We start from the raw sequence: 19,361 nt of genomic DNA, 5'->3' as shown, positions 1-19,361 counted from the left end.
TCTTAGCCACTGTTATGCAACGTGTGAATTTCACGTACTTTATTCCACTTGCAGTTTCATTTCTGTTTTGTCCAGCACTGTGCCAAGCTGAACTCTTGTTGTTTCAGAAAACCAGCTAGCACTCTAACAACAATCAACCTGAATATCTGCCAGTTTTGAATGAATATAAGTGGATAATTGAAGTTATTTGCGATAATTGCATATGCTAAGCTTTTAATTTATTTTTATCCTTTATTTATAATTTCTGCTTTGATTGTGATTTGCTGCTCTTAGTGTGGCTGAGCATTGTCTGGCTGGGTTGCAGTGGAATTTGATAGTAGTCACAGAGCAGGCATTTTTTGTATGGCATTAGTTGCAAGATTGATATCTATCTTAAGCCACAAGCACTAGGAATTTGAATAGCAAGGTAACAGGCACTAAATAATTTTCTGTGCATCTGAGTGACAGCAACAGCAATTTTACTGCTAAAATTCCCTAGAAAATACCACACAGCTGAAGAGAACAATCTGGGGTATAAAATACACTGCCAGGCTTTCTGGAAAGAGGAACCCTTCTGTGTGTTTGTGTGTCCCCACCTCAAGGACTGAATCAGCCACACTGCCAGGCTGCTGTCCTTGCCCTGCTGAGAGCCTGGTGTGCTCCTGAGAGCAGCAAATATCCCTCCAAGGGCAGCATCAGAGTCTGATGCTCCTCTGTGTGTTATGGCAGGCAGGTGCAAAGCTCTTTGTGATAAAACATTGAGATTGGGAAGCCTGTTTGCACCCTGGGGCATTCACTGCTGTCTGATATGATACTGGGTTTGGGCATGGGAAATAAAAGTGAGGCTGAGGAACAACATCAAAATCTCCCCTGACTTCTTTACCTTGTCTGCTAACTGAGCTGTGAAAGGAGCAAACCCCAGAACTCTGAGGGAACTAAGGAGGACCTGCAGCAGAATTAGCACCATGCCAGAATATTACCTAAGCTCACTTAATGCTAATAAATCTTGTTCCCTCTCAAAACAGCCCCACCTTTTCAGAAGTTTTCAAAGCACCTGCAGCCTTACAGATTTGCTGGAGAAGAAAACCCCTTTTTCACATCTGAAATGAACCCCAAAATGGGGAAGTCACAGGAAGATACCTGGGTAATGTCCTTAAAGTCCATGATCTATTGCTGATCCCACGTGCACAGTGTGGGTTTCTCACGGGAAGCCAGTGAGGAAAATTGCTCTGATGATGGAAACCCAATCTCATTTCTCTCACAGGAATACTTTCAACTGCTGAACTATGTTTAAATAGCTATCTGGCAGCACTTTAGGAAATATTTTTGACATATCCACAGCTCAATTATTGTAAATTTTGATTGGAAATTAGACATGCAAATCAATAGTAAGGCTATTAAAATTGCACTGAATATTTCACCTGAAGAAGGGTAACTACTGGTAGTTGTAAGTATTTTCTGCACACAGAAAATTGGTGCTTCAGCACACAGAATGCTGCTGGTTTTTGGTTGTAATGTACCAGAAACCTTGCTACAAGATATGAATGAAATAAAGTTTTAAAAACAGGCATAGGTTTTCCTTTCTTGTTATCTGCTGTTTTTCTTAACAGAGTTCATTATATTTAATTAAAATAGAAATCTTGCTTAGAATTTCATATATAAGAGTCAGAGAGACAGACCTGTTAAAGTTACACAAATGATTGTTATTATTTTTTTTCTTTTAAAACACATCTCAAATCAACATTGAAGTTATATTCATGTTTTTAGAAACCTCAAACAGATCTGATGCCATGGGAAATAATGAGAAAGTTTTTTAGGGTTCAGGGCTATGTTTTGCTGTTGGTTGAATGCATTTGATGCTAGAATATAAGAGCAGCCTACAGGTTTGTCTACACTTCTTTAATGACTGTGATATGCCAGAGCATTTTTTAAAAGAAATGTTATTAAATTGTTATTATTGAATAGAAACTATTTATGTTATGGACATAGATGATACCAGTACCTAGCTGATACTAGTTAAATTTATTTTGAACTATTTTCTATGCTTTTTTGTGATTTATAGCAGTTTAGTTTTGAGAACAACAATTTTGAGAAGTATTTCTGGTTTCATGTGTTGCAGTTGGTTCATCTTAGAAAAACAGAAAGGAAAGAATGAAATACATTTTTTTTAAGATTTCATAGCTGAAAAGAGAGAAGGGCATAACTTCTGCCAGCATTCATGGATAAAGATTAGTAACCCTCCACAGTTCAGGAGTTCAGAAACTGTTTCAAATTTGGTTATGCTTATGAATTTATTTAATCTAACTTTAAAATGGGATTCTAATGCAGGAAGATCATTGAGAAATAACCTGAAACCCTTAAAAAGTACATGAAAAGAGAAAAGATCTCAGAAGCTAAAATAACTACCCTACCTTCTGGATGTTTGATTTTTTTTCTTGAAATTGTTATTTGCAGCTTTTATTTTCACCTTTCCTCTTCATTTCTGTTCCTTTTCCCCCTTACTTTTTGTTTGATTCTTCTTGTGCCTCATCCATTCTGTTTCACCTTTTTCTTTGCTCTATCTATAGCAACTTAACTTGAAAGAATTTATCTGGGAATATCAGTTCACTAAGATTATAATATCATTTGTCAAGAAAATTACCTTGTTAGGTAACTTGAGAGAGAACTCAGTGATTTATTTAAAAAAATTACTGTGAGGTAACAAACATTTATTTTTCACCTCTCAACTTTTTCTATGTTATTTATAACATCAGTACCACCGAATATACAAAACATTGATCTTATGTTTTGGTGACCATTTTGAGGTGTTTTTGTGATTGTTATTTGTTCATCTCCTGCTTCATGCCCTGTTTTTATCCATGTGGCATTGTGATATTCTGGGTCAGGCATTTCATCTTTCTCATGTTTGTGTGTGTTGGGAAAATTCTAAGGATTAGTTCCTTAACTGGGAGAGCCTCAATTGAGCTGTGCCTTAGAACATTATAATTGCTTTATCTAAAGATTGTGTGCTGACCTTGACCTGCCTGTTGATGTGCACACAGACACTCTTCCACATTTAGGGCTAAATTCTTCTAAGAACACCCTTGGATGGTGTTAGTGTAGCAGTTCTCACTCTGTGCTCATAATTCATTCCATGTAAGTGCATGCAGATAACACAATTCCCTGCAGGGTAACCACAGCTTGGGAAGCATTTACTTGCTCCAGTAAGGGTTTGAGAGCATGGTTACTCAAATGAAAATATATTGGCATTTCTATTAGGAATGTCATTATAAACTATTAAGCTAAAATTGTTAATCATGCTAATGTTGAGACTCATTTGTAGATAACTGCTCAGTCATTAAAATATTTTAAAAGACGTCTTTTGCCTCCATATAAAAAAGTTGCAGTATTACATGTGGTTTTTATGCTTTTGCCTGCAGAGTGTTAAGGAATTTCTTCTATTGTGCTTTATCCCTTTGGGGACCTCTTAAAAAAAAAATCCAATCAATTCCCCCCCTCACCAAAACAGAACAAAACCCCATGAAACATTTGCATTCAATTTCTTCATTCCGATATAATTTGTGCATATCCACTAATATGTCATTTTGTGGAGTTGGACTTATTATTGGCTTTCCTTCATAATGGTGTTGAGATACTTAAAGCAAACTGTGATTAAGGACTGACACATAGAAAGTGCAGCACATGCTTGTATTTTTTTCATTTCATGTACCAAAAGTTTAATTTTTTTATTTAGTTTTGTGAGGGCAAAGCAAAAATGTGCTTACATATTTGCTTCTACAGCTTCAAGGAAAAATTCCTGTCAGTAGACACTTTACTTCTTTGTCATTGAGTTTCTTGTAGAGAATGTTGCTGAAATGTACATTTAAAAAAAAGTAACAACTGAAATCTTAATGAATAATTCAATAAAATAAAATGCAGTACTTTTCATTTCTGAGCTGCTCTTGTTACCAGATGTTTCTACTATTGCCCATCTTATGCTTCTCTAGTTATTTCTTATATTGGGGATAAATCCTAGTTTAAATTTATTTCACTGAGGCAAAAATGTAATTGAAACACATTGGGATCAATACAAACTATATAAGAAGCCATGAATTATTTTTCTAGCCCGCTAGGTACTGATATCTAATATCACTGGTATCTCATGAAATACTATAATAATTTTTCTTTTGATGATTAAGTAAGTATTTCAGCACAAAAAAGAAAAACATTGTTTCCTTTTCCATGTATTCTTCTCTGTATGAAGAATTTTTTTGATCCTTTCACTTTTTTACTCTCAAGCTCATCCATCATGAACTTTTGTATCAGCTGAGCACAGAGTAGTAATACACCTATGCCTTTATAATAAAGGAAAATAAAGGTAATGCATTGAATTAGAGTAGTTATTTTTACATAAAAGGCCTTTTTCATGTTTGAAAAATGAGGGCTGTATTTGTAGAATCCTTTCAGCAGGTCACTAGCATGCTGATTAAAGATGGGCTTCTGAGAATGTTCAAATGTGTACGGATTTATTTCAGATGCTATCAGGCTTCCCCCTCAGAGGGGAAAATTTGTATTATTTCCCTTTTTATATTCTAAAGACAAAGATTTGTGGCTCAAATGAGGGTTTATTAATGTTTCACATTGCAAAGTCTGTTCTTGGTACTATTCAGATAGTGTAGGAGTAGTGGGAACAGCAACACAGAAGTTCACAGTTCCATTTTTAATGTTTTCCCTCAGATCCCCCTCCTGCAGCAGGCTGGGATGCATTGTTATTTTTGGGTTCTTTCACCCCTCTATGTGGGAAGGTGAGCTCAGACATTTTGCCAGTCCAGTTCTGGTTTGATTTGCCCAGTGAAATGGACCACTGAACTGGACCCAGTTCAGTTCCAGTTTGGGTCAAATGGGTTTGTTGTGACCAGCTGGGTTTTCATGGGACAGGATGCTTAAAGGTGGAACCAGCCAAATGTTAGGGAGCTACTCCCAGCACAGGGCTCTGGGAAGGTGACCTTTGCTTCTCTGTATCAGCTGAGGCATCAGGAGTATTTCCAGCTTTTAACTGTTTGTTTGAGATTGTGATTCTGCACCAAAGAAAAGTCTGGGGAGCCTCCCCACGGGGTGTGCAGGGAAGGGGCAGGAGCCCAGCAGAAGCCCCAGGAGTTTTGGGGCTGGCTGTGGGTGAGTGGGAGATGGGATGGAGCAGCTGGGAATAGGATGGGGCAGGGGGGATATGGGATGGAACAGAGGGGATATGGGATGGGGCAGCGGGAGATGGGGTGCGGCAGGGAGGAGATGGGATGGGGATGGTGCAGCTGGGGATGGGATGGAGCAGGGGGAGATGGGATGGAGCAGCAGAGCAAGGCTGGCTGGGACTTTCTGCTGCTCCGCAGACCTGACGAGCACAAACCCTCCCTGCAGCCACCGGGGCTCTGCTCAAACTGTCAGCGTTCTGCTCAACCATTTGTTCTGCATTGGCAACCAGAAATATTTTTCTTGGTTCAGTTTCCATTATAGCAAACTGTATAGCAATCAATATGAATTCTGATTTCATTTTGATTTATATCCAAAGACTTGATAAATGTGCAAACTGTTATGAAAAGGGAGAAAAAAATGTGTGCATGGCTGCCCGCTCTGCGTATTGTTAATGAGAGTCTGGACCTGGCTTTGTGATGTAAAATATGTGAAAACATCCATGTGTACCAGTGTCTGATAGAGCAAAGAAAATAAAAGACAGAGAGTATTTGTTTGATTTTGGCTTGTACATATATGAATGTTCAGGTAGATTAAATGAAAATTAGAAGGAGTTTTTCCATGGTTAAAATACTCTGAAGTATAAAGAATGCTGAGTAAAACCTTAGAGTATAATGTCAGTAGAATCTCTGCAGCAAACCCCTTTATGAATTTAATGGTTCAAGTAGCTGTGTTTTGGTGCAAGCATGTTTTTTTCCTGTCAGATGACAATGGTGAGGAAAAATAACTACTACAAGGAGTTTTGGATATTGTTAAGAGGGCAAAAAATCCTACTGAATTATTGCCATTCAGTAAATGTTACTTCTGTAATTGCAGAAAAATCTTGTGATAATGTACCACACTAAGGTAGTATTTCAGTCTGCTCAGTAAACAAACCTAGTCTATATTTTTCGTATCATTTATAGTTGATGTGTAATTTAGAAATTCACTTTTTTGTCAGTTTCTTGAAATCAAGTGCATTATTGGGGAATTCCTCCTATTTACTGTTATGGAAGATTTGAAAAGGGCTCCTACATGCAAAATAAAGTCCATGTGAAATCAAGTTTGTTTTTGTTCTCTCAAAAATAATTTCAGACTGGGAGACACAGAAAGCTGAGCCCTGGTGAAAAAAGACTTTTTTATTTCTGTATTTATTAATAGGTGAGCTGTTTTTAGAGTTTTGTACCACCATTAGTGGGTACTGAGGGTTTAAAAAACTTGGTCTTTTATTTCTTTTTAAAAATCTGAATAATTTATTTCTATTCAGTGAAGTAGGAGAGCAGATGAATTGCACAAAAAGCTTAAACAATCTGTTTTTATACTGAGTTGTAAAGTTGTTTTCCATTGTTTAAAAAATACACTTTTCTTTTTCAGCGTCTTGTTGAAGCTGCAGAGGATGCCTACCTGAAACATGAATTTGATGCTGACTTACAGGTAGGAAATAATTACTTGCTTGAATGTTTACCATCAGAGTATAACTAATGGTTTATACAATAGCTTGCTTGAAGAGCTGCTGTAGAAAGCCAAGGATGTGAGTAATAGAAGGATGCTGATTACAGAAAATAGAATTAATGAAGGCTGGCTCAGTATTTTGACAGGTTATGTACTTAGTGCTGGTGTGTTGGGACACCAAGCAGGTGGCTTTACTCTTTCAGAGATTTCACTTGAATTCCCTTGCATATCTGTGGAGATCACGTTTTTAAACCCAGCAATTAGCCCCGTGCCGTGTCGCTGCAGCGTGCTGGTGAGGAGCTGCTCTGAAGAGAGCCCAGTTTGAGATGGGGTGGGACCCACAGGGATGGGAGTAGCTTGACCTTGGTTTGTGCCAGTGGTTTGTGCTTGGATCTGGAGCAGGCGCTGGTTTTTCTCTTTCCTAGGAGCCCTTAGAGCTGCACCACTGCTGTGTGCTCCCTTTAGGAATAACACGGGAGGGAGCAGCACCGTGGCAGCTCACAGCTAAAAATGGTTAAAACAAAAGCCCTTTCCTGAGTAAGATACATAATTAAAAACAAAAAAAAAAAGGAGTTGATTTTAGAAACCGAGTAATTTAACCTGACATTAAAAGTTTAACAGAAAGTCTTAATGCTTAGGTGAGTAAATACCTCCTTACCTTTAATTGAATTCCTAGATCCATGGTTTCTTGAATGACATCTTAGGTGGAGTTTTGTCTTTGCCTCTCCCTAGTTTTAATTTTAAAACCTTCTGTGAATATTTCCCACAAGTCTATTCAAATTTTGGCCTTAAAGAATTAAAGGAAACAGACTTTTTCCACAGACATTTTCCCATACACGTATCTAAGAAAGAAACTGATCTTTTAAGTTTTGTTTTCAGATTTTACCATGGTTATTTCCAGTAATCACAAACCACATCATTTTAATGAAAATATGATGCAAATTACTGATTTCTGTGCAGAAAGGAAGAAAAAATAGAGTCAACTTATCAGAACCAAGCATTAAAAAATTGAGTTTAAAAGGCTGTGATGCTGAGATCTGTCAGCCCAGGCTGGAGTAAGGATAAAATGAGCCCACTGAAAATGATCATTCACATTATTGCTGTATATTCAAGGAGTGCTGAGTTCTCTATTCAAATGCTTTGGAGTTCTATTATACTCCAGCCTTGCAGAGGTGTGCTGCGTTTCATTTTGTTGAACTTTAAGCCTTGGAGAAATAGGAACCATTGTCTGAATAAATCAGAAACACACTTTATGGAATATGTTTTAAGGGCTGCAGTAAATGCTTCTTCACTGCAGGACAGTTCTCACTTTGACAAAGTCCTTCATTTGTTGGGCTCTGGCGATATTAACACTTTCAGGAAGCCAGTTAAAAGCCATTTGTGTCAGCAGCATTAACGGGACAATCAAATCTTTGTGTGGGGCTCTGTTGTTTATTACTGTCACGGTCCATTAAAGCTAATCAATTGTTAATCTTGGTCTCAGCGACCCCTTTGCAACCCTTCCTGGGAGATTGTTGTTCTTTATCAAAAAACTCATAATACCATCTGCTCAATAGAAAGTAATGGCCAGGATGATTTGATAGTGTACGTTCAAGTGGAAGGGGACAGAAGGCTTATATAATGTACAGTGTATACAATTCCGCTATCAAAGAGGAATTTCTTGGCATTTGTATTGCTTTGGCCGACGTGTGGAAGACAGGATTAAATGTTTTGAATTAGTGATATGTGGTACAGCATCAGCCTGTGCTCTTTGTGCTCAGACACTCTGTAAATTTAGAAAGCAAATAAAGAAAGTGGTTTTCTTGCTTTGGAGCACGACAATAAAGAGGTTAACATCTTCTGCTAGGAGATGTTCAACTTAAAAAAAAATCAAATAATTTATAATTATTGTTAACTGAAATTTGACCTCCTGATCTTTTACTAGCTCTGTGCTTGTGAGTGTGTTTTGTAAGATGTGAACTGCCTTGTTATGGTTCACAGAAACACTGTGGTGGACTTGATCTTCTGTGTCTTGAGGACAGCATAGATAATATTGTTTCAGTACATAAAAATGATAGAAGGGAGAAATAAAATAATATTAATATTTTTATTGACTGTAGAAGAGCACCAACTTAAAGAAAATAATAACTGTAAGAGTTTACCTTTTAGACTGCTGGTATTCTCTTCAGCAATGCTGAAACTGTATTACTTGGTTGGACTAAACCTGATCCCTTCTGGGCATTTTTCTTAGTAACATTATTAGTTTTGTCCTTAGTTATTCCACATTATTCCAAGTATTCTAATCAATAAACTGTAATTCTGTGTAATGGTCTAAGCACTCAATTATCTATCCCTGGATTGAAGCTATTGGCACCACTGACCTTGTAGTTATAAACATAAATAAAATTCCCAGAGAATTGAAAGAAATAAATCAAAATGGGTGATGTGATGTTTAACACATCAGCATTATACATTGCATATTTGAGTAATGGCCAAACTATGAATCAGTGAGAGCAGACCTTAAAGATTTACCTTGCAATATTTGGGGTTTGGGAGATTCTTTTTTTTTCTATTAGGGATGTGAGGTTATAAGGAAATGACCTTCTAAATGCTGCTTATATTTGAGTCTCAGTCCAGGGTTTTCTTACCTCGTGGGTATGGGTGCAAGTCATTCTGTGTTATTAAATATTATGTTCAAGTTTATAAATGGAATTTCTTTAGTCATGCCTAATGCATTTGGGAATGTAAAATAAGTTACCATTTGTATTACTGCAGCAAGTTGCCCTGTCACAATATATTCACAGGTGCAAAGAATTGCTTCCTTTATATGGGAATGTCTCTGTGCTCACCTTTGTTTAAAATGAAGCCATTCCCCTGATTTTGTCACTTTAACATAATGGAAAACCCCCCAGCATAGAGGTCAACTGCCATTCCCATATACCCAGCAAGAGGACAAGAGTATTGCCTGCTGCAGGTTTTGAAGTGGTTCTACAATCATCCTTTAGTTTCCTTGGCTTAGCTGTTTGCCAGAAAAAAGAATTTGGAGAAAGATAATAAAGAGGGTATCATCTTCTGCTAGGAGATGATCTATTAAATAAAAGAAATTCAAATTATTTATAATTATTGGTAACTGAAATTTGGCCTCTTGATCTTTCACCGCCTCTGTGCTTGGGGGTGTTTCCTAAGCTGTGAACTGCCTTGCTATGGTTCACAGAAATACTGGGGGGGTTTGGTGTGCAGACCCCTGGAAGAGGCTCTGAAGTGGAAAACTCTTCCCTGGAGCTGCCATGTACCTAAGAATTTGTTGCATGTGCAGCTGATACAACCACATTGGTGAGAGGAGAGAGCCTCTAAACCTCACTTCATCAAACCTCTGCAAGCTGGCCTTTTACAGGTGAGACTGTAGCAAGGTGACAGCAGCTGCTGCTGTGGGTTGTGCGGCACCCTGAGCCTGCAGCCACGGGGCTGGGGAGGCTGCTGAGCCCTTGGCTCACTGTGACACCTGTGTCACCTTAACTGAGCTCTGCGCACACAAACCTGCACAGAGCCAGGGCAGGATCCCTCTGGCAGCGCTGGGCTCTTTTGGGCTCCCATGATCTCAGGAGGGGGTGCTCACGGTGGGGCTGGTGCTGGGCTTTACTCAATGCAGCAGCAATAATAACTTGTGCTTTGTTTCTCACAAACAAACAAAAAACACCATTAATTTTCGAAGAAAGGTTTGTAATAACTTAGTTCCTACCCACTTTTTGTACTTCTGACCCCAGTGACAGGAGGAAGTCATACAAAATTTTGTCATGACTACTTGTTCATTTGCTGACTGATTTCACTACAAATACACATCTGCAGGGTAGTTCTTTTATTTTCTCTGTGTTAATTAAGTTCATTAGTTCATTTGCTTTACATTCCTGCCGAGTTTTCTCTGCATGTGTGTGATGTGGTGATAAAAAAGCAAGGTTATTTCTTTCTGCTGGAGTCAAAGCTGGTGCACAGTTGATGCACCGGATTTACCAGATTTTATTTTCTGATTGTTGTAGTTTTACTTCCTGCATAAGATAGCAGAGATCCAAGTGCCAATGTGTTAAGGTGGTTGACCTTATTTCAGTTTTATGCCTGAAGACTAGAAGAGGATTAATCAAATAGTTTTTAAGAAAGGATTAGTTTCTTTTAAGAATACTCTTAAAGTTAATTTAGTGGGATAAAAAAGGAATACTGGTGTAAGGCTGTTTTTCATTATTCGCTTTTCTAAGATCTATAACATATGGCTGAGCCTTAAGGAAAAGGTTTGCAAAACTATACCAGAGTTAGGTACCTGTCTGCCAGATTTTGCTGTCTGTTAACTCCAAATTGCATTTCATGTCCTTGAAAAATCACATCCTTACTCTCAGACTATGTGTGTTGGCTACATAAAAAACCTTGTGAAATCAGCAGATGGAGAGTTAAGGGGTTTCCAGTGGTTTACACATGTGAACAATGCACTTTTTTATACAAAAAGAAAGACTTCAGATGTTTAGGAGAAAGCACAAATAGTAAAGGAGGGCCAAGGAACACAATAACACAATTAGTCCAGTCCGTGTGAGTTACACTTCTGGGTCTAATCCTCCAACTGTTAATATTACTCAATAGTTTATTGTTTAAGGGGAGCTGCCTGACTTTTTCTAATTTTGCCAATAAAATCATAACCTAAATTGATGCTACTTTAAAAAAATCTGAACGAAATGTTTATTTGATATAATGATGCCAGGCAAAAATTTATAAAGATGGATTATTAAATGTTTAGGGGTTTAATCAACATTTAAACAAATAGATGATAATTACATTGATATAGGTACTGAAAAATACAAGGACAAAAAATAATTGAGAACAGCTATTCCACATAATCTTTTGAAACTCCTGTTATAGCACATGCATTACTTTTATGTTAGTACCTCAGACAGGTCTGTTTGTGCATTTATTATCTCACTAATTTTGCATGAGGCACATGATAACTAGATTTACAGTCTATTAATATTTTTCTGGCTGTTAGAATAATGTCCACTAGTCTGAGGTCAGCTCTTGGAGGGTCCTGGACATGCACAATGGGAAAGGGAAGCCTGTTGGACTTCAAGCACTTGTAACCAGCAATGGAAATGACTTTTTGAAAAGTGCATTTAAAATAGCAGTGCCACATCTGAAGTTTGACATACTTCATGTATTATTTATTCAAGCTGCATATTTTCTACATCAGAATTCAGCCTGTTTAAACTCCAAGCCTGGAAACAGCCTAAATTCCTTTTAGACTTTGAAGCATTTTGCAGGCCCAAGTGCTCTCAGCTCTGTTTGGGAGGGATGTGGACACTGCAGCTGGAGCTCCCAATAAGGCAAGAGGAGGAAGAGATGCCTGGGAGCTCACACAAATCTAAGCTGTAAACCTCTGCACAGCTCCTCACAAGTAGCTGCGGAGCACTGCAGTTTATTCATCTGTGAAAGCTGGAGCTCTCTCCCCAGGTGGCTCAGGCAGGATCTGCTCCCAAGGGACTCATCTCCATCTCACTCTGACACTCAGGGTCTCTGGTTTTGTCCATCCAGCTGCAGGCACAGTTTGGATACAGCTAGGATGCAAAATGCTGCCAGGACCTGCAAAGGTGTGGTTCTTATTCTGAACAGTTGGAATTTTTCCATACTGATCAAAAGATAAGTCAGATCAAGGAAAGACAGTAAGCACAGAATTCAGAATGCCCTTAAAAACTGACTGCATCACCAAAGGCTCAAACTCTTAAGAATTGCAGTGCAGTTTAAAAGCTAAAAGGAAGGAAAAAGTGCACAGAAATGGGAGTGCCTAGTGAGCTAATGAACTACAAGGCCCAGAAAGCTGCATTTAAATCATAAAAGCATCTGTTAGAGCTTTTATTTGGTGTTAGTTTTTTCTTTGGTATTTTTTTCTTTCATAAAATACTTTATTTTTTTTTTTCTGAAAGAGATAAAAGGTTCCTCTTTGCAGTTCTTAGTTTTGTATTATTCTTATTGATTTCTGTGAACTCAAATTAAGGACTTCCCAACTGCTCTAATACTGCAACAAATTGATTTTCAGATTTTTAGCCCTTTCAGTGGAGAGCATTTTAGCTTGTCTACTCTTTCCTATTTATTTGTTGAGGTTGCCAAGAGGAAAACTGAAATGGCTATGAAAGTATCGAGAAAAAAAATGTAAAAAAAATTAAAAATGCAGCAGAATTCATGCACAAAGTAATCTTCAGAGGAAGACTTCCACTTAGCCTTCACTCTGCATGCATGGCAGGGATTAAGCCTCAGAAAGGGAGTACAGAGAAAGAGGGACCATGCACCTTTTTGGTTATTTTAATTTCAGAGCTTTTATGTTTTCTGACTCTGTGGCAAGGGAAGAGGAAAAGAGAAACAAGGTTCTGTGGAGCCAGGCTAGCAATATTTTGGCTCATCTCCTAATGGTAAATGACTTCATTATTTTTTTGCACTTTGGAGTTTTGTAGTTTGGGGGTTTTTGAGCACTGAGGGAATATTTTGGATGTTTTAAGACAATAATGATCAGTGGATAATTTCTATTACTTGCCTTCCGTCCACATATTTATCTTGCTAAGAACAGTGTTCTCTTACTACAAACAAATCAAATGTAAATAAGTAGAATGATTTTATTTTTGTTTCTTGATAACTTCTGTTGACAAGGAGTGACTTTGAGCACAGAAGAGCAGAGTTTAACTCTCTGTCACAGAAGCAGAGATGCAGGAGAGGTGATTTTTCAGCAATTTTGTCATTTTGGTGTGGTTCTGCAGTATCCAAGGGGCCCATCCACAAAGAGCAGTAATTCTCTGCCTGTCTGGTTCAATAGCTGTCCTGTCTGCACAGGGCTTGACAGCAGAGGAGCTGGCAGCTCTGGGATAACTTTGTTATCCCAAGTTATAACAAGTAATGTTCTTTGCTTCTGAAGAAGTCTGGCACAGGTTTCTGGAGGTTGGTTCTTCTCACTTCACCTACAGGACTTGTCCTCTTGGCACCCTTAAGCCAAAAGCAGTTTCCAGACATTTCTGGGTTTCCTCTTGCCAGCCTCTCCCAGAACAGCAGTCTCTAACTGAAGTGTGTGAGGTGTGCACTGAAGAACACTCCATAAATTCAGCTCTACCCATCAAATATGGACTCAGTGCTTTTGCCTCCTGATACCTGCTGTAAATAATTACAGAAATCTGAAACCTGGAGTTGCCAAAGAACTGCATGACTGGCTGATAATGCTGTTTTCCTGAGATTATGCCTTGTATATTTATGTGGTCCTCTGTTATGTTTGCTTGCTACCAGCAATGAGAAGGAAATAACTTTATCATCCCATGAGTGTTTTCAAAATTTCAAGTTCTCTGATTAAACATTGAGACACCCCAAAGGTTTTTCTGAGCAAGAGAAACTTCTGCTTTGGAGCAGCTCATAATCACATAGGTGGGGCTCTCAGGATATGAGCAACCTGTTCCAGTTGCTTCTCTAGTGAATATTAAATTATTTGTATTATGTGAAACAATTCAGCAAAAGAGTTAGTGAGGCACTCAGCTCAGAAAAGCCTGACGGATGGGGCAGTTGTTTTGGATCTCAGAGGCTCCAGTCTGAGTGTCTCTCCTACTTGATTCAGAGGACAGCTTTGAACAGCAGCACAGATCTTTTCCTCTCTGGCACAATTCTGCAAAAGAGAAATGTGTTTTCCAAAACTAAGAAGATTAGCAGGTCACATCTAACAGCACCAACAAATGGAACAGAAAGTATTTGCATACAGACAGTACCTGTACAGTTTTTCCTCTCCCATTCTCAAGTCATTAAGTACCTCCAGGTTGGGTTTTTAATGCTCTTTGTATGCATCCTGCATGCATTAGAGACATGTTTAAAAGAACTAAAAGCTTAGATTCTTGCATATTCACACAAACTCATGGATTTTATAAATAAAACTGAAATTCAGTTTAGAATAGTGATAAAACAATTTGCTGTTTGCAACGCAGAATTCTTTCATGTATTGATTTTGCAAGGCAATTCTTTAACTTATTCCAATAGAGCAGATAGAGGAATGAACAAGTATTGTTCAGGTAACGGGGTAATGGTGTACCAGAAGAAAGCAGTCACCTGAAAACACATAAGTTCATTTTCAAGGAGGTAATAGGGAGAAAAAGAAAAAGGAGACAGACAGCATGAAATGAACATTTAGCAGAAAATCAATAACAGTACTTAATCCTTAAAATTAGAGTGAAATTTCTCATATCAAACTGGGAGTGAGGGTAAACTTGCAAGAACTTGACCTGAGACTCCAAAAAAATTTACTCTCAAAATGCCCAGGGTTCCTTCTAAGATTGTCCAAAGCAGAATAGATTCAGGCAATGTTTTTGCCTTCCCACCCAGTCAGAGCAGTGTGCACCAGCTGGAGCACTTGGAGACTTTCCTGCATTTCCAACAGCCTGGTCTTTGGGAAGAGGTGATTCCACCCCGGGCCCTGCCCTGGGCAGGGATCTACCTGTAGGCAAAACAGATTAAACAAGGCAAACTTTATTTTGTGAAAGGAAGGATGTGGAGGATGCAGAAGAAAGCAGAAACAAGGCAGAAAAAGTTTAGGTGTCAGAAGACTGTGAAGTGCAGGGAAGAAGGCTGGAGAAGGAGAAATACCTAAATAATGTGTAAAGGCAAAGCTGTTAAGTGTTAGTATCTAAGTGTTTCAAGAGTACTGACAGTAATCTTTTTGCAAGTCTCTCTAAGAGCCATTACCTTTGCCTAAAGTGAGGCTAAAATGGAGAAACTATTTTCAACTGCTTTAAAAAAAACCTTTGGAGAGAACAGAAGAGAGGTAACATTCAAATAAAGTTTTAAACCAGGTTTCAGGGAAGTCAGGCAAAACAAGTATGCACTGGGAGTGAGGGAGAAACGCTGCATAGATGAGGAAAAAAGATCACAATGTTATTGAAAAACATGCACTCCTTGAGATTGCTGTAAACCTTAGAGAACTTGGCTTATCGTTGTCAGAGCAGACAGAGATGATGTGTTTAATAACGTGTCTCTCGTAGATGTTTATGGGCCTATCAATTTCCAATTCTAACTAACCAAGAGAGGAGCTAAAGAGCCAGAAAAATGACATACAAGGTGAAGTTAGAGTTGCCAGTGTTTAATGTTTGGCATATTGGTGATAACAAACAGGAATTTGACATTGAAATTCACTTCATAGGAGGCAGATTTTTGTCTTCTTTCGTTCAGATTCGTGGCCTTGAAAATACTGGACATTCCTCTCTCACAGAAAAAAAAAGCAAAAAAAAAAGCTTGTCATCTTCTGAAAATGCTTTTTAATCAGCTTTTAGCTTTGTGCTGCAGACAAGGTCAGCAGAGCTCTGAGCCCTGTGCCTGTGCCCTGCCCTCAGCACTGTTAAGAGCAGGGTTCACACTGGGAGCCACACTTACTCCTACATTCCCAGGCCTGTCAAGGTCTTGGAGAATGTTTTAAGAAAATGACTCTGCTTGGTTTAAGTGATGCCAAAGGCAAGTGACAGTTCTGAGGAGTTTGATCCTACCAAGACTGGTTTTGAAAAACGCTGCTCAGGTTTAGCTTTACTTCATCCGTGGATATTCAGCGCGTATCCGACAGCACAGGGAGGAGGTGATGGACAGGGATTGTTGTTTTCTGATTTGGTAAGTCTTCTACAAAGGCACACTCAACCTCTCATCAAAGCTTTGTGTCTGAGGTGTGAGTTCTGCGAGGATCATGTGTTTTCTGAGTTCCCTGGAGAGTATATTTTAAAAAAATCTACTTGAAACCTCTATTTAATTCTGTATGTATTTGTGCTTCTATCAGGAACTAAATGCAGGTACAGAATGTTGAAAGTGCAAGATGCTGAGGTGAGCAGGCAGAGCTGGAGTTAATGCTTTTATTTATAAGGCTCATTGGTCAATGATACTGAGCTCTCCTCCAGGAAAAAAAAAGATCCTTAATTCACTCTTACAAAATTCAATGCCCTATTGTTCTCACTTTTCTGAAGTCACTGTTTATAATATTGCTCTCCTCTCCCCTCTGAGGAATAATATAATTTATTGGAGCAGTTCATTCATAGTCTATGTGATATCTATCTTTTGGGACAGAGATACCTTTTGCATGATGTACACACTGTTAACTTCAAACTCTTCCTGTTTGCTTTATGTGCAAGGGTTCATAATCAGGAATATTTATGCATCCTGGTACCCAGTTGTGCTGTGCTTGCTGTTTTCTGCTCTTCATAGAAAATTAAACTTTTTTTCTTTTTGGCTCACACCTACCTGAAAAGCAAAAGATTTGAGAATATTACCCAATGGATTTATGATTACTAGGCAGATAGCCAGTAATAAGCAGTGATATCTGATACTACAGCCCAGACATTCTCTGCTTTTTTCCACCTTTTTCCTATTATCTCTAGGTTTAATAAACTATAAATGGGAGACATAAATGGCAGACCATCTTTTCTCTTTTTGTGCTTTTTTTTTCTTTGGAGGTGCTTGGTGATGAGATTAAGTTAAGGGTCATATATATTCTTCCAGCCTAGTATTTAGGAATAGGCAAATTATTGAAAAGGGTGGAAGTGATCTAGGCTTATTCATTTTTGTGGGAGAGCAGAATTTTTTGCTACACAACAATCATTTTAAATGGAAATAACAGTATTATAGATAGAGATTTAATGAATATATATGAGAAAGGCACAATAGGAGTCACTAAGCAGTTCAGGGCTCTAGATGAGGTCACGTTTCTGACTTGTGTAGTTTGAAAGTGAGTAAATCTTAGATGATCATAGTAGAAATATTTCCAGGGTATTGTACATACTGCTTATTGTAGGAAAAAATTGTTTTCTTGCCTCTGGCTTAGAAGAAAGATACTGAGTGAAAACCAGCTGCATTTGTACCTTAATCCAGTGCATGGATTGTGTCTTTGTTTCTGGATCTCATGTAATTGCTGACTGTGAAATTACCAAGCTCATTATTTCAATCTTGAAATATAACTTGCTTTAGACTTATGCTTTTTCTCTGATTGTAGTGTCCATGTGTTGAGCTTCATTAACTTGAAACAGAAGGAGCCCCCACTTTTGTGTTAAAGTTAATTAAACCTGGTAATGGTTATTGTATGAAAATTTTCTGGGTTCCAAGTAGGTTATTTTGCCTCTGTCTCTATTTTCATGCATCGTTTCATCAGTTGTGGTTTGTCAATTCATAATGTACAGGATTTGCCTGGACTCAGTGGACTATGGGGTTTTTTACTCATAAAAATACTCTTGCATGTTTAATTAATGCATAGTTGGAAGCTTCTCCTTGTGAAATAGTCACTGGTGACTTTTAAACTCAGATTATAAAAAAAAATTGGAAAAACAAAAGCAATTATTTTTCCATGAATAATAGGTGACAGCACAGCACAGAATAGATTGATGTCAAGGGCCATAGTTAATGACTTTCAGGTCTTTTTAATATAAAAACTGAAGATTTCAAGATTCTGCAAATCTATGATGTGTAAAACCTTCACACCTAGAAATGCAGCCTTCTGAGCTGTACTCCACATGGATGTGTGGCCATGGCTGAGAGGATGAATTAAATATGCACATTTAAATACATATACAGTTTAGTATTTATACTTTAATAATTTTGTTCAAAGTTCTGCAATTCAGCCTTAAGTCTAATGCATGATGTGCACATCTTTGCTACTGGTTTTGTGGGTTATGCTTTGTGGGAGATGCACTCCTTAAAAGATACCCCAAAACACCTCCTAGTAAAAGACCATGCCTAAGATCAGACCATGAGTTTTGCTCAACAAAGCTCAATGATTATAAGTGCATGAAATAAAAGATTGGAAGATGCACTTGCCTATGGAAAAAGCTTGGGAAAAAAGCGATGGTCTCTGCCTTGAAAAATCATGCACACCAAGTTTAAATAAGTGTTTTGTTTGTGATTCATTAAAAAAGAAAAAGAAGAACATTTAAATGACAGTCATTTTATTTTGTGTCACTTTTCATGCATTTTAGGTTTCAGATTTAAACCATCAACTGTTTAGCTAAAGCTTTCAGACTGTTCAATTGAGATGTAAAAAAAAAATCAAAACTATTTTAAATCTTATTCTGTGTCCAGTTAGCTTTTTGAAATGAAGAGCATGTGTTCAGAGAAATATTGCTGTGCATCCAAAAGGTGCCAATCAGAGATGTTAATGAAAGGTTTAATGGATATTCTGGGCTGTGTGAAGCTGCTGCTGACAAAGTCAGCTCAAGAGCTCTCAGCATCATGTGCAAACCAGAATTCTGCAGCAAAGAAGAGATGAGCAGGGGGGGATGTGCTGTGCTGGAATGGACCATTGAGGTTTTGGGTATAGGGATGGCAAAGGCCCAGCTGGTTGACAGCAAGCTGAGGAGATTTGGTGCAATTTTTACGGCATATGGAAGCTTATGCTGGATTTGTGATTATTTTTATTTTTTTGACAGGGTGTATGAAATGGTGATGAGGTAAAATGGTCTGGACAGAGGCCCTCTGAGGTTATGAAAAGCTGTGGGAGGTTTTGGAGGCTGTGAGGTCTTTGCAAGCCTTTCTGCCCAGCCCATGGCCTTGCTGCCCTTGCACAGTGCTGGACTGCTCTCCATGGTCTCTTTTCAGCCACTCCCCTCCTCACAGGGGCCTGGCTCAGTTCCCCCTCTTCTGCTTCAAATCCTGCCCCCTTGGCAGCAGCAGAGAGGGCTGGGGAGACAGGCTGGGCACTGCTGTGGCCAAGTGCTGCCCTGACTCATCCTCAC

The 19,361-nt window shown here is 38.4% G+C and overlaps 1 protein-coding gene across 3 annotated transcripts in view; it reads left to right on the top strand.

Moving 5' to 3' along the window:
- The window catches only part of CACNA2D3 (calcium voltage-gated channel auxiliary subunit alpha2delta 3), a 388,352-nt gene that overhangs the window by 112,629 nt on the left and 256,362 nt on the right, over positions 1–19,361 (top strand). For all 3 annotated transcript variants that reach the window (XR_010784371.1, XM_066557980.1, XM_066557979.1), the window contains exon 4: positions 6,559–6,618. Coding sequence is in view for 2 of the 3 variants with exons in the window: in XM_066557980.1 (XP_066414077.1) it covers positions 6,559–6,618 (60 nt within the window). In the remaining variant the exon portion in view is untranslated. The remainder of the gene's footprint in view (positions 1–6,558; positions 6,619–19,361) is intronic.

The sequence above is a fragment of the Molothrus aeneus genome, chromosome 12, assembly GCF_037042795.1.
Source record: "Molothrus aeneus isolate 106 chromosome 12, BPBGC_Maene_1.0, whole genome shotgun sequence".
Taxonomy (NCBI): Eukaryota; Metazoa; Chordata; class Aves; order Passeriformes; family Icteridae; genus Molothrus; species Molothrus aeneus.
This window is presented reverse-complemented; position numbering and strand designations above follow the sequence as displayed.